Source organism: Aquila chrysaetos, chromosome 1 (genome assembly GCF_900496995.4).
Source record: "Aquila chrysaetos chrysaetos chromosome 1, bAquChr1.4, whole genome shotgun sequence".
Classification (NCBI taxonomy): Eukaryota; Metazoa; Chordata; class Aves; order Accipitriformes; family Accipitridae; genus Aquila; species Aquila chrysaetos.
The window spans coordinates 66,587,164-66,600,254 of record NC_044004.1 but is presented as its reverse complement, the minus strand read 5'-3'; the positions used below and the strand labels follow the sequence as shown (position 1 = coordinate 66,600,254).

At 39.3% G+C, this 13,091-nt stretch overlaps 1 protein-coding gene across 10 annotated transcripts in view; it reads right to left on the bottom strand.

The window, feature by feature from the left end:
- Nucleotides 1–13,091, bottom strand: part of WDFY3 (WD repeat and FYVE domain containing 3) — a 187,035-nt gene that overhangs the window by 32,296 nt on the left and 141,648 nt on the right. For all 10 annotated transcript variants that reach the window (XM_030023894.2, XM_030023903.2, XM_030023921.2 and 7 more), the window contains 8 exons: nucleotides 11,405–11,584; nucleotides 9,203–9,436; nucleotides 7,168–7,267; nucleotides 5,447–5,607; nucleotides 4,637–4,866; nucleotides 3,638–3,747; nucleotides 2,589–2,771; nucleotides 581–738 (listed from right to left, as the gene is read on the bottom strand). In XM_030023894.2, coding sequence (XP_029879754.1) covers nucleotides 581–738; nucleotides 2,589–2,771; nucleotides 3,638–3,747; nucleotides 4,637–4,866; nucleotides 5,447–5,607; nucleotides 7,168–7,267; nucleotides 9,203–9,436; nucleotides 11,405–11,584 — 1,356 coding nt within the window. The remainder of the gene's footprint in view (nucleotides 1–580; nucleotides 739–2,588; nucleotides 2,772–3,637; nucleotides 3,748–4,636; nucleotides 4,867–5,446; nucleotides 5,608–7,167; nucleotides 7,268–9,202; nucleotides 9,437–11,404; nucleotides 11,585–13,091) is intronic.

Below are 13,091 nucleotides of genomic sequence, written 5' to 3'. Positions count from 1 at the left end.
ACTGCTGTGCTACTCTGGTCTAACTCTTTTTTAAAAATTTTTTTATTTTTTTTAAGCAAGCAGGTTTGTAAAACGAATATCCAGTTCTACCATCACATACTGTTTTGCTGAACTTTTCTCTGTAGTACCATAAAATCAGTGCAAAGCAGCATTTGTTTAGTCATGGTACAAATACACTCATATAGGGATTTTCCTAAACCACATTATCTTGGGGGCAGGATGAAAAAAAGGACAAGCATCTATCTCACAGCTTCCATTTCAGAGCACTAATGCAAACTGACTTTAAGAACCAGACTAGCAAAGCAATAAAGCATATATGTAAACAGAAGCAGCTGAGCAGTCTCAACAACAACGAAGAGTTTAACCCTTGGCTTAACGTTACAGATACACAGATGCACCTAATAGATTAGGACACACAGAAGCAAGATGTCCATTCTGGATATTCAAAAAGGGGAAGGAAAACCAAGCACCAGATACCACTTCACACACTACAGGACTCCTTACATTGTGATATTTACCACAAACCCTGAATGTACATTGCTGGATTTTAGACTGCATGTTATTAATTGACATAAATTACCTGTGTAGAGAGGTTGTGTTTATTGAGCCCACTCTCCTTGCGGTTTCTCCTGGAACCAGTTAGTTTAGAGAGGCCAAACCCACTGCTAACTCGTGAAAGTTTGGACTGTGTGGTTGGAACCAAAGCCTCCCCTCTACTGATGCATTTCTTCTCATGAGCTGAAAAACAAAGAGAAAGTGTTTGGAGCACTTTTTAGGTGGGGTTTTTTCCTTCCCCCATTATAGCTGTTTCTTTAAATAGAATAACCTTTTCTGCTGCTTTAAAAAGGCAGGTGTTTGGGGGATTAGGGTTTTTGTGTGTGTGTGTGTGGTTTTTTTGTTTGTTTGGGGATTTTTATTGTTTTGTTTTTTTAAGAGTACCCAGCAGCACTCACATTCATGTCAAACATTTATGACTTGTATGAGGAAAGATCCCCAGGTGAAATCTGGGAATTGCTCACATTTTGAAATGAAGCATGACAAATAGATTTGTTACTCCTTTTTTTAATTATCAAAATTGGGCTCCATGAGCTATGAATTCTGTCCTCATCTGAAGAGGTGAAAACCAGCTATGTATAAACAAAATCATCACCTAGCCTCCCTTTACCCCTGCCAACCTTTATTTTGCTGATTTACATCCCTTAAAGAACAAGTGGACATTCCAAAGAAGGGAGACAGCATCTGGAGAAATATTTTTTTCTCAAAACAGTTACAAAGATAACAGGATTTATATAATTTATGTTATAAACAGTAGATACTAGTGAAAAAATTGCAGCTGAGCACCGTATGTCTACCCAAAAAGGAGCTACAACATGACCCCACTAATCAATCTGGCAGCAAAATACGCTGTATTGAGCGGAGAAGCTAGGTGGGCCTACTGCACCTTTTTGTACACATACAGCCATCCCAGGTGATAGTCAAGTCCACAAGACTGGTGTGCTTACTTTAAAACTGAATTAAAAAAAAAAAAAATCACAGTTTAGTTCAACTCTCTCAACAGTTTAATGTTCTTCCAATATTCAGCTAATGGATCGTACTGTATATCAGTTACCTTTGACTTCAGAAGTACATGCTCACATTCCTCACTATTGCTTTAATTCACTCCACCTCTGAGCTTTCTTTTCTTCTTTTAATACCACTACTACTTTCTTATAGCAATAATTTCTCTAAAGGTCCTTCACTCTACTCAAAACATTTCTGCAAATATACTGACTATCAGGGAGATACTGGAAACTTGAGCAAACATCAGTCAGGGACAAAGCACATCTAGAAATACAGAAACTGCAAAACCAAGTATTCTACGTTTCCAAAAATGCTTTCTGTACATCCAGGTTAACCTTAATTGCTTTAGAGCCACGTAATCTTCAAAGTAGTTAGTCATGTGTATGGAATTTTATTATCTGCCGTCTAAAGTCTCACTAATTCTGTCCAGCAACAGTTGGCCTTCTTTATTACACAGGCGCAGAGCTAACTTGTGGTTAACTTGCTGTCCACCAGGATTCCCGGGTCGTTTTCCTGCAAAGCTGCTTCCTATGCTGAACAGATTTCCCAGCCAAGAAGGAGAATTCATAGTATCACTGCTGGTTAAAGACAGCTTGGTCACACATTTCCAATCGTATCACCAGACCAAGAGTTTGCAGGTTGCACCCACACATGCTGAAGAATGGCCCCCGTCCCTGCCTGACACATTCAATCCTGAGAATGGTTACACAGGTCACCCCAATCCAAGTGTTCATGGGAAGGAGCTAAATGACTCCATCACTGTAATCCATAATATGCTGTTTGGTGCACGCTGACTCACACACACAGGACATTGTTGAGACCACCAGTAGTGTTGAATAAAAGCCCTGCGTGCAGTGGAGCGTAAGTATATCCTACAAACGGTACAGTTTCTGAATGAGATGTTAAATGGTGACAGTTTAGAATGCTTAGCTACACAAAAGCTAAACCCATATTAAAACATCCAGTGCATATGGTTCACTTCAGGGAAATCTACCATTCAGGACAGATAAATCCTCAGTTACACTTACCCAAATGATTTTGCCAACACTTTAAACTTGCTTCCTCAATAAAAGGTCTTGCAACAGTTATATCCACTTGGCCACGATCATTGACAGGTAGCGTCACTTTGAAAACTTCTTCTAAAACCTGTTTTTTGCTATGGATCAGTTCTGTCCACACTCTGTTTATAGCTTTTAAAAGAAGCTGGCGACCTGCATAGGTACAAGATCACAAACAATAGGCTCTCTACGGTGCTTACAGAATTGGTATTTTTACAGTAATGAACTGAATAATTTCTTCAATTATACTCTAGTTTCTTCCCCTCTTGCATGACTTGTGAAAAGCCTTTGGCCAGGCTGTCTTTTCTTGCCATTTATATGCTATCAGGAAGCATCTAACAGTTAATTTTGGCATTTTTTTCTCTGTGAATCTGAAGTATCAGCTCTGATTAGTTGTGATTCTTCTCCTACATCCACCTATTCACAAAATGAGATTCAAAAAAATCTTACAGAAGTAGGTCTATAACCACATATAGAATTCCATACATACATTACGCTTTAATAGTTTTACATATGACTGTGTGCATAAGTACATGCCTGCATATTAAATATACACATGTAAGAAAAAAAAAAAAAAAAAAAATCACTGAATCCTTTCTTCCACAACTACTTCATAAATTTCCTTTGAGTGAAAGATCCTGAGGATGCCACTGAGTAATAATTTTACAGTTTATGCCAATTATTTCTTACCTATGCTCATTTAAGATCCAGCTGATACAAAACCATGGTGCACACTTAAAATGACCCATTTCTACTACATTCAACTCAGTGCATATAAAGCAGTATTTTTAATTCTGATGTGTGTACAGAAAACTATGAAGAGCTCTTGGTATTTTAACAAAACAGTAACTTTCCTGGATATGTCTGTCTTGGTATCTCCAAGTGTTTTTTTCATCTATTTTTTATATATTTTTATACACGCGCTCCCCAGCCCTAAGAGTAACTGGGGTAAAAGATTAGTGATGACAACACAGAAGTGGCATTAGCAGACATCTGTGGCTTTGTCACTCTCAGATTACCTTCACTGACATCTTGATTGTAGACTCCATCTGGTTCTATATCAGAGGGGATCATAATGTGCCAAGTTGTCATCCTGGCTTCTGCTTCCAATCCAAACCCATCAACGTTGCTACAAATACACAACGAATTAACAACAACCTGGGGGGGGGTGGGGGTGGGGGAAGTGGGAATCAACATATAAACCCCGCCAACAAGCTAAAGCATTTGATTCCCTGTGACAGTATCACAAAGATTAATAAGTGCTACTACAGCACCATATCTTCACTTCTGTCCACTTGAGTTCTGACAATCTGTGGTCACAAGCTGAACTGAAGGTTTATGAAAAATAACATGCCATGGACACGTCACTAGAGAAAGTTGGTAATATTTGAAGAAACGCAAACCAGATGAGGCCACAAATGGAGAACATTAGGGTTTCTGCTGATGATGCTTCCCAAGTGTTTTTGGATGAAACAAGTTGTACATCTTTTTGGAAAGAAAAAATGAAAATGCCAGGCAGGCATTTGCAGCAATGCAGAAAAGTGGGTGTCCACAGCATTTGTCATGGGCATCTGATTAAATGCCTGACATTACTCAATGCTATACATCCAAGTACTAAGATATGGAATTTGTATGAAATGATTCAACAGACAATAAATCTAGTGACAGATCCCTTTGACTATTAATTACTTAGCACCAGTGTTTCTTTCTACCTTCAAAACATTTCAAATTATCAAATCATAACAACAAAATGATTAGAGAAGCACTTGTGTCAGTATTTTGAACACCCCTGTAAAAGGAGGTAAAAATGTCCTCCACACCTGGGCTCTTCAAACCTAATTTTGTTTCAAAATGAATCACTTAAGCTTGCTTATATTTCACTGGCCAGTAAGTTCTGAACAGTTATCCAGAATTTGCTGACTTATTTGCAAAGGTGAGTGTCATTGCTCAGAGATAACAGGTCATTTTAATACTTCACAGCCCTGGCTCTGGAATGAACTTCTGTCTGAGATATTTACCTTCCCACGTGCAGATTAATCAAGCAGTGAGCGAGGCAGCTGATGAACTCTTGATCATGATTTCCAGGTCCCAAAATTAAGTTTCTGTTCACAGTAAGGACCCTTAGGGAATCAAGGAGAGCCACTTGCTGAGGAACAGTTTTGTGCGCCCTTGAGAATTGATACAAGATGGTCCTGTTCAGGCAGTGATAAATAGCATCCAGCGATAGTCCCTGAGATCTTCTTTTTGACTGATATGAAGTAAAAAACCATGATCAGATAGTAGCAGAAAATCAGTTTACTGGCACACAATCTTACCTTGAATTGACCCATGCTCATTTTTCAAAATCAGCATTATTTTACTAAAAGCATAAATTCCATGAATTTCAAGGACCAAAATGACATTAATACACGATGATACACTTACAATTTTAACATCTACAAAGACACTGCTGACTTCTAACAGTAAAAGTCTTCTAACTATCTCCAATAAAAGTACATGAGGAAGCTTCCCAAAAATGTCAAGGTAAATTTCGGAAGCTTCCCAAAATTCACGCGAGGTAGATTTTGTTGTTTATTTTGGGGGATTTCTAAAAAATAACGTCATCTGAAAGCAGTTTTTATTCAACAGTCCCATACTAAAGCACTCCACACTAACAAGATGTGCTAGGAAAGCTCACTAAAGAGAGAGAAAGCATGGGGAAGAAAAGCATACTTCTATGCTGACCTGACATGCATCACTAGCAGATTGCTTAGTCACATCACTCCATGGATTTTAACGTAACCTGCAAAAATGTTTTCACAAGCAGGCTAACGGAAGAACACTATTACCTGTGCAATAAGCTGGATTATGAAGTCCACAAGAAGTTTGGATTCTTTGTTGAACATGCCCTGCCAAAGCTTATCTACCACACGCTGTGTAAAATAAAACACATTGTTCACCAGCACTTGGTAGCTTCCTCCACTCGTTATAGGCAGAGATGCATCTTCACCTAGGCAACAAAAAAACCCCAAAGTTTTCTTCATTTATCAAAAAACCACATCTGCATAAATATATTCATATTAGTCTGTCCTTTCTAGACTTCTGTAAAAGAGAAAAAGACGCAGTCAAAGGAAAAGCTGAAACTTCATGGCTTTCTTACAATGATCTTTGATGGTAAATGAACATTTGAAATCAACAAAGACCAAAAAAGGCGGGGCTGGGGCAGGAAGAGTCCAGAAGAAATGGTACTCCTGTGGATCCTGAGGTATCATATTTATGTAGGGTCCTCCTTTTCAATTGGAGCTGCATGTGTACAGAACCACCTGTAGGTTCTTTAAATTATACTTTTGCTTTTTCAAAAAGAAAAGAACCTTTTTAAACACCTTGAGATGTCAAGTGATACCAGCTGGCATCACTTCTCCCTCACTGTGCTTCACTCAATAAAACCAAGAGTCAATGGGCATCAGCTGCATGTGTCTGCGTGTAGGTAAATGTCAGCCCAGCTTTATTAAGAGAAGCTTGAAAAGTGCAAGTGCTTTCATAAAACAAACAAACAAACAAAACCATCAGTGGTGTTGATTTTGCCAGAAGTTCACCTACATTTATTCATTTGTTGCCTCATCTGCACATAAAGCAACTGATAGCACTGCACCTGGAGGAGGCTGGCAAAACCTCAAAGAAGGAATGCCTGGGGAAACCAAAGTCCTGCTCCTGGGCTGCACCAAAGTACATGTAAGCACAGGAGACTCTTCTGAGAACCTGACTCAAAGCTTCACGCAACATGATTCTGGATTTATTTTATTAATGCAGTGCACCCAGAGAAAGACAAGTCATTGCTGTGGCAAGAAAGGGGGAAGCCTTACAAGCACTTTTGAACAGAAACACATGCTGCCCCATGACATCTAGGATAGAGATAGAGCAGACCGAGAGCTCCTGGGAAGTCCAGCAGGCCACTGTGAAATCCAACTGAGTACCTGAGCAGCAATATTCCCGCAGGCCATTCCACAATCATCTAAACCCATGCTCTGGTGGGACAGCCTACCATACTGACATCCAAGTTACAAGCTTCTAATTCTCTTCCTATCCATTTATTAACTGGATCAATGGAGTGCTAATCCCAGAGTTTTTTTTCTGGGATGCTGCATTCATAATAAAACTACAGTAGGAGGAAATGGAAACAAAGCTAACTTAAAAACCAAAGTCCCACCCATGATAAATTGACAAGAGCTCCAGATCCTCTACCAAGGCAAGAAGGACAAGAGAGATGATGCAAGATCCAGTTTCAGTTCTTTTTGATGTGATTGCAATTTGTCTGGCTTACATATCCAAAAGACTCATGCTGTATAGTTTTTTCGAACAACCTATTTCACAGCTTTGGCACAGTCAAGCTAGTGAGGGAACATGCAAGCACAGCCACACCATTTACACATCAAAGGAAAGGAAAGGGCAGAGGAAAAAAAAATAAAGACAATCAAGTTGTAACAAAACAGGACAGTAATAAAGAAAAAGTTAAATAGTGAAAACCTTTTGCTCAAATCAATAGATTGATAATTAAACTTTGCTATATTACCCAATAAAACATCAGCTGCAAGTAAGTGGTCCATCACTCCATCCAAAACATATGTCTGAAACTCCTTCTGCTGTGTTCGTGTTGATCTTTCAGGGGAAGCCTGATAAAAGAAATACAATGTTAAGATAATTAATATCTCTGAGCAAAAAGAGGGAGCAGGAGGGTGTTCTAGGTGAATTTCTCTTAGCTCTCATGAACTATGTTTTTTTCTCTTAACATTCTGTCTTGAGTAAGATGTCTTGGCTTTATCTAAAAATTTAAGATGCATGCTGAGTATACATTGGCTGTATGCAGTCTTACAGAGTAGGCATTATTCCTATTTAAATCCAGTAAATTTATCTTCTGCCATAATAGGAACTGGAAAAGACTACATTCCAAAAAGATGCACAAATCTCTAACTAAACATAGGTTTAACACAGGTTAAACTGTGATCTCCTCAGTTCACACAATCACTTCCTTCAGTATAAAATGAGTAAATGGGACAGATCAAACATATAAGTTGATAATCACTTCTGTGTGGGGTTCTGCATATTACTACAGCAGCCTTGGTATAGTCATATAATAGGTGAATGTGCTGAACCTTTATAATTTCCTTTGCGCTTAAAGGGGAAAACCACTTTATCACCTTGTGTTGTTCAATGCATGCATAATCATACCTAACTGAATAATCCACTTAAACAGTCCTAGAAAGCCATATAACATTAAGGCAACCTGCTTTGTCTTGCCCTGTAACAGTTTAGCAGCGTGTACATACCCAATGCTCTGTTTATGCTGAGGAGCCAGTAACATTGACAAGCGAGAACAGATTAAACCAGCAGTAAAGCAACTGCAACCAATTGAACATGGCCTCAAATATGCTTCCTGATGTTTGTGTATAACTGCACCTCTTGGCAATTCATTTTTTGCTTTGTGACACCAAAGAGATGCTCAACTGCTCCAGGAAATTTTTTAGGAAATATACAAGCACGGTCCAAAATTCCTGCAGCTATCAAAAAAATCAGGGAGATTCAGCAACACATAGGATGAGGTAACAAATAGGTAGGTCAAGGGAGAATGTGAATTGACATGAACCAAACATTCAAAATACACTGTCTGAAGAAGGTGTGGGCAGTTAAACAGTAACTGAACTCATTCCTTGCCTCACCATTAACAGAAGGATGCTTTCTGCAGGTGTCACAAACTTTTAAAGGTAATGTACAGGAAGATAACACAGTTATTTTGTGAATTTTTATAGCATATGGCACAATATGTCCTGCCACTTTTTACCTAATATGAATAAAACAGAAACCTTAATGTTTCTGCAGGGATTTGCAGGGATTTTATATTTTCAACAAAGCCAATACAGCTGTCATGGTCTGAAAGGTGTTTAACAAATGAATCATACTCCACAAAAGTAAAACTTGAAGAAAGGTACAACTTCTCATGCTGCACTGTTGAACATCTAGTGTTGTGAGCCACTACCTCTGTTTCCAGACAAAAGGACGTATTGGCTAAGATGCCAAAACAAGATTATGGCTGCTCGAAAGTGAGGACAAAATAGAAATAAAACAATGACACTGCATGCTCAGCAACTAACAGAGCCGTTTGACTGGCCAAATGAAAGTTAAGGAGCCCACAAAAAAAAGCAGTAGTACGGCTGTGGTGTGGAGGGGAGAACAGAGCACAGCAAGAAAAAAAGCCAGGTAACCAGCGCATAGACTGTCAGCTCAAGCACCTGAGATGGTCACAAATATACACAAATGCCGGGGGGTGCAGGGAGGAGAAGTCCAGAAAACATTCTCAAAGGAAAGCTGAGATAAACCCTCTGCATTTGCTTTCTTAGGTTTTTCCAAGCTGTTAAAGAAAGGTGAGCAAACTACTATTTATGAGACACTAGTGTTCCTTCCCCCCCTCATTTCAGGACAATTTACAGGATTCTACTGAATCCCAGGTCATCAGTCCTCTAACTTCGAAAGGTAAGTGGAAGTAAACATTTTAGGGGACAAAGTGTCACAATAAGTTCAAAAGATAAAAACAAAACACAAAGAAATTGTACCTCTAGCAGAAGATCTACTAGTGGAGTCTGTTTGCTGGCTGGTGTGAGACATAAGTTATCAATTATCAGCACACGCATGAAGTCAAACACAAACTTCTTGGCAGGATGGTTGGTTAGGTATGTCTTGGTGCCAACATTGCAGTATTCTGATTGGCTCCTGTTCATGCCAGAATCAGCTGCAAAGGCTTTAAACTCTTCAGCTGGGGACCCAACTTCATCATCAAGATCAGTGACCTGTGAAAAACAGCATGTTAAAACTCAAGATCAGCAAATTAACAGCAGTCTTTTCGATACTCTGTTCTTTACTTGTTTTTCAAAGGCTACTCAATTCACATTCTGCTTCATAAGAAGCCTTTTTACAAGATTATGTTGAGGATCAGTTCCCTAATACACAACAGGAGAAACAACCAAATTCTAGTTTCAGATTCCCAAGGCGAACAATAATCAGTGAAGACTGGCATGAGTTACAGGAGCTAGAAATCACATTTCACATTTACTTACCAACAAGAAATACTTGGGCAATTTCTAGATACTTTGCAAAAATAAATGTTCTCATTGCAAAAAAGAAAAGTTTTGAAAAAGTTATTAACTAAAGCAGTTAAAAAGGAACAGAGCCTTTTCTTTTTTTAATATGATATCTTCATCAGAGTGCAGTATGGGTAAGCCAGTTTCCCAAAACCTCTTAAAAGAAAAAAAAAAAAAAAAAAAAAAGGGGGGGGGGGGTGTCTCTACAGCTTTCCTGTTTCTGACAAACAAGAACCTTTGAGGGGCTAGCTCTTAAGGAGGACTGTAACAAAAGCGCAAACAGTCATGGAAGCTGTCAAATCCAAAAGACTGTCTGTTTTTATGTAACGCCCTCCTCCAAATGCAAGAGGAGACAACATGATTTCCCTCAACAGGCTTATCGCATCACCAGCTTATATGTGAAGTAACCAAATGTTTTGAACATTTGGTCTGCTTCAGTAGGAGAGTTTTCCCAAAAAATTAAGAGAAGCCCAAATGTGTACTCTTTCTGATTTTAATGGCAATCTCAGAAGGGCTGAAAGATCAGTTAAGAATTTTCTCTCAAGGCTGAATTTGGGCTATAGTATTTTGTTGCAGGAACCTGGCTGTTTTTCATCTATTTCACAAGGGATTGATTAGTTCTACACACTTGGGCAGAGGGAAATACTGGATGAATAAACCAATTTGGAGTCAAGACAGCCTTCAAATACCGAAGAGCTCAAGTTGTCAGGCAGCTACACAAAGTTTCAAGGGACTTAGTAGTTAAAGTAAAACCTGCTCAGAGACACAAGGCTCCTCTAAAAACTCTATACAGGTGAACACCAAATCAGGTTTACCAGTTTATAAATGGCACTTTTTTGAGAGAGAAAGCACAAGCTCCTAGCATCTAGTTCAAGTGCAAGTTTAACTTAAAAGCAAAATAAACTATCTTTAGCAGATGCTCATCAGCATGCCCCTTTAAAAACTGATCTCCCACTTTTATTGACAACAGAAAAGATAGCATGCCACCAGTAATTCCTGAAGTATTTTATCATACCCTCCGTAGTTCTAGCATTTGCCAACCTGTAGCCTAACTACCCTTCCATATTCTTAGTAAAATTATTTTTAGATGTTGGCTAACAATAACTGTTTGTTTCCTTTCCATTCATATTCTAGAAATAGTATCATTTTTAAATGACACCAAGCTCAAAGATACTACAAGCAGCAATGCATGCAAAGTTGAATTCACACCCTCTCCTGGCTTGAACTCAGTAGTTCCAGGTAATACAAGAACACTGTTTTGTGGTTAAGGCACAAAAGAAGAAATAGGTAGTGGGAGGAAAAAGAAGTTTTAGATTTTATCATATCCTCCAGAGCAGAGGGCTGAAAGCATAGGCAGACTCCATTTCTTTTGCTTTTGTAAATCTGAGCTAAGATTGTTCATATCATTGAAAATAACGGTCCACTAGAAAATAAATAAATCATGTACATTCCCCCTAAAACACAGTTTCAGATGTCACTGCACAGGAACTGCCCTTCAGTTGAACATGCACTCCTCTCAGTTCCAAAACCCAACTGCAAAACGTCCAGACCAGCCTTTAAAACGACCTCTTTCTGCAGGGTAAGCAGAGCTTTATCTTTGTATGACTGCTAATTCATAAGTCCTTAAAAGTAACATTTGGGGGAAAAACAAAACAGCTAACTAGTTGGATTTCCTACCATCTCAGAGTACGGTCGTATGTTGAAAGGAAACACTGTTGCTGCCAGCGCACACAGGAACTCTGGACTCATCCACAAGGAAATGAGGTCCGGCACATTGTGATACAAATATCGAAAGAACTGCATCAAGGTGACTGGATATTCTCGAAGCCAAGAGCCTTCTTCCTCTGACTGCCAAGGCTGAGTTGAAAAACAAACAGCACATTAGCACAGATGGCACTAATTGAAGAATGCTCATTTCAGAAAGGAGCTGCAGGAAGAGGAGCTGTAAGGTCAAATATGCAATCAAACGCATTGTCAAACATGCAATGAAACAGATGATTATGACAGGTGATCAAAGATGAGGCCAAATGTGACCAACCACATGGACAAGCACTTGTTCAAGCAGAGCAGAAGTGACTGAACATGTGGCCAACCACATGACCAAGTGTGAAAATCACATCCAGAACATGTCAAATGTGTCAGAGCACTTGTCAGAACACATGACCAAACATGTGTCTAGAACACATGACTGAGGACACAGTGTTGGAACATGTGACCTAGTATCTGACCAAACAAGTGACAGAAAAGGTGTTCAAGCACATCACCAACAAACCTGGCCCAATGTGACAGAACTTGTGCCTGAGCATGTCACCGTACGATGAACATCTGAACAAACATGTGACCAAACACATGGCTAATCTTGCTTCCAGAATGTGTGACAATTGAACAAGCTACCAACTTCTAACAAACACATAAACCACATATCCAAACCATGTGCCTGCAACAGGTGACAACAGAACATGTGATAAGAGAATATGTGTCCAAGCCATCACAAACATGTGACTGAATGCATGGCAGCATGTCACCTTATCATAAATACATGAGAAACATGTAGCTGAACATGACAAACACTATGATGATATGTCATGATAAAACAGGCTGGAACAAGTTGCAACCGCATGATGAAATGTAACCAGACACATGACCGAACATGTGATAAACCCACAGCAATAACACACAGCATCCTAACACATGACAGTAACCTATGCCTCAGCATGTGTTTGAGCACATCACAAACAGGACACTGACCACATTTACAACACATGACTGACCATAAGACAAAACGTGTCCTAACACATAATGATTCAAAACATGTTGGTAAACATGACCTGACTCATGTCAACCCAAAATGTGATGGCACATCTGAACATACACCTGATGACACAGCACAAGATAGCAAGGCAAGAGATAGCGCCTGTTGCAAATGTGTCTGAACGGGTGAGGACCAAACACATGACAGAACAGGTCACCAGCAAGAGACAGAACACGTGATAACAGGAATGTGTACAGCAGCAGGTCATGAACATTTAACCAGTACGCATGTCCAGAAGACACTTCTGGACATGTTAACATGGGAGAGACATGCATGTAAAGCAATGCTTCTCAGAGCATATCACAAACACATGATGACCAAACAGGCAACAACCAAACAGGTGCTGCTTTCCAAACAATTCATGAGATAATTTTCGGCAGATAACATACTATGGCTCCAAGGAAATACAAAATTTTCCCACTGAGAAACCAACATTCACTACTCTTAACATTAGATTCAAAGATGAGAAGATGACACGTTTTTCTGGCAGTAAATTAATTTCCTCCAGCATGTGGCTATTAATAGTCAGGGGACCTCTCTGCATGTGGAAGG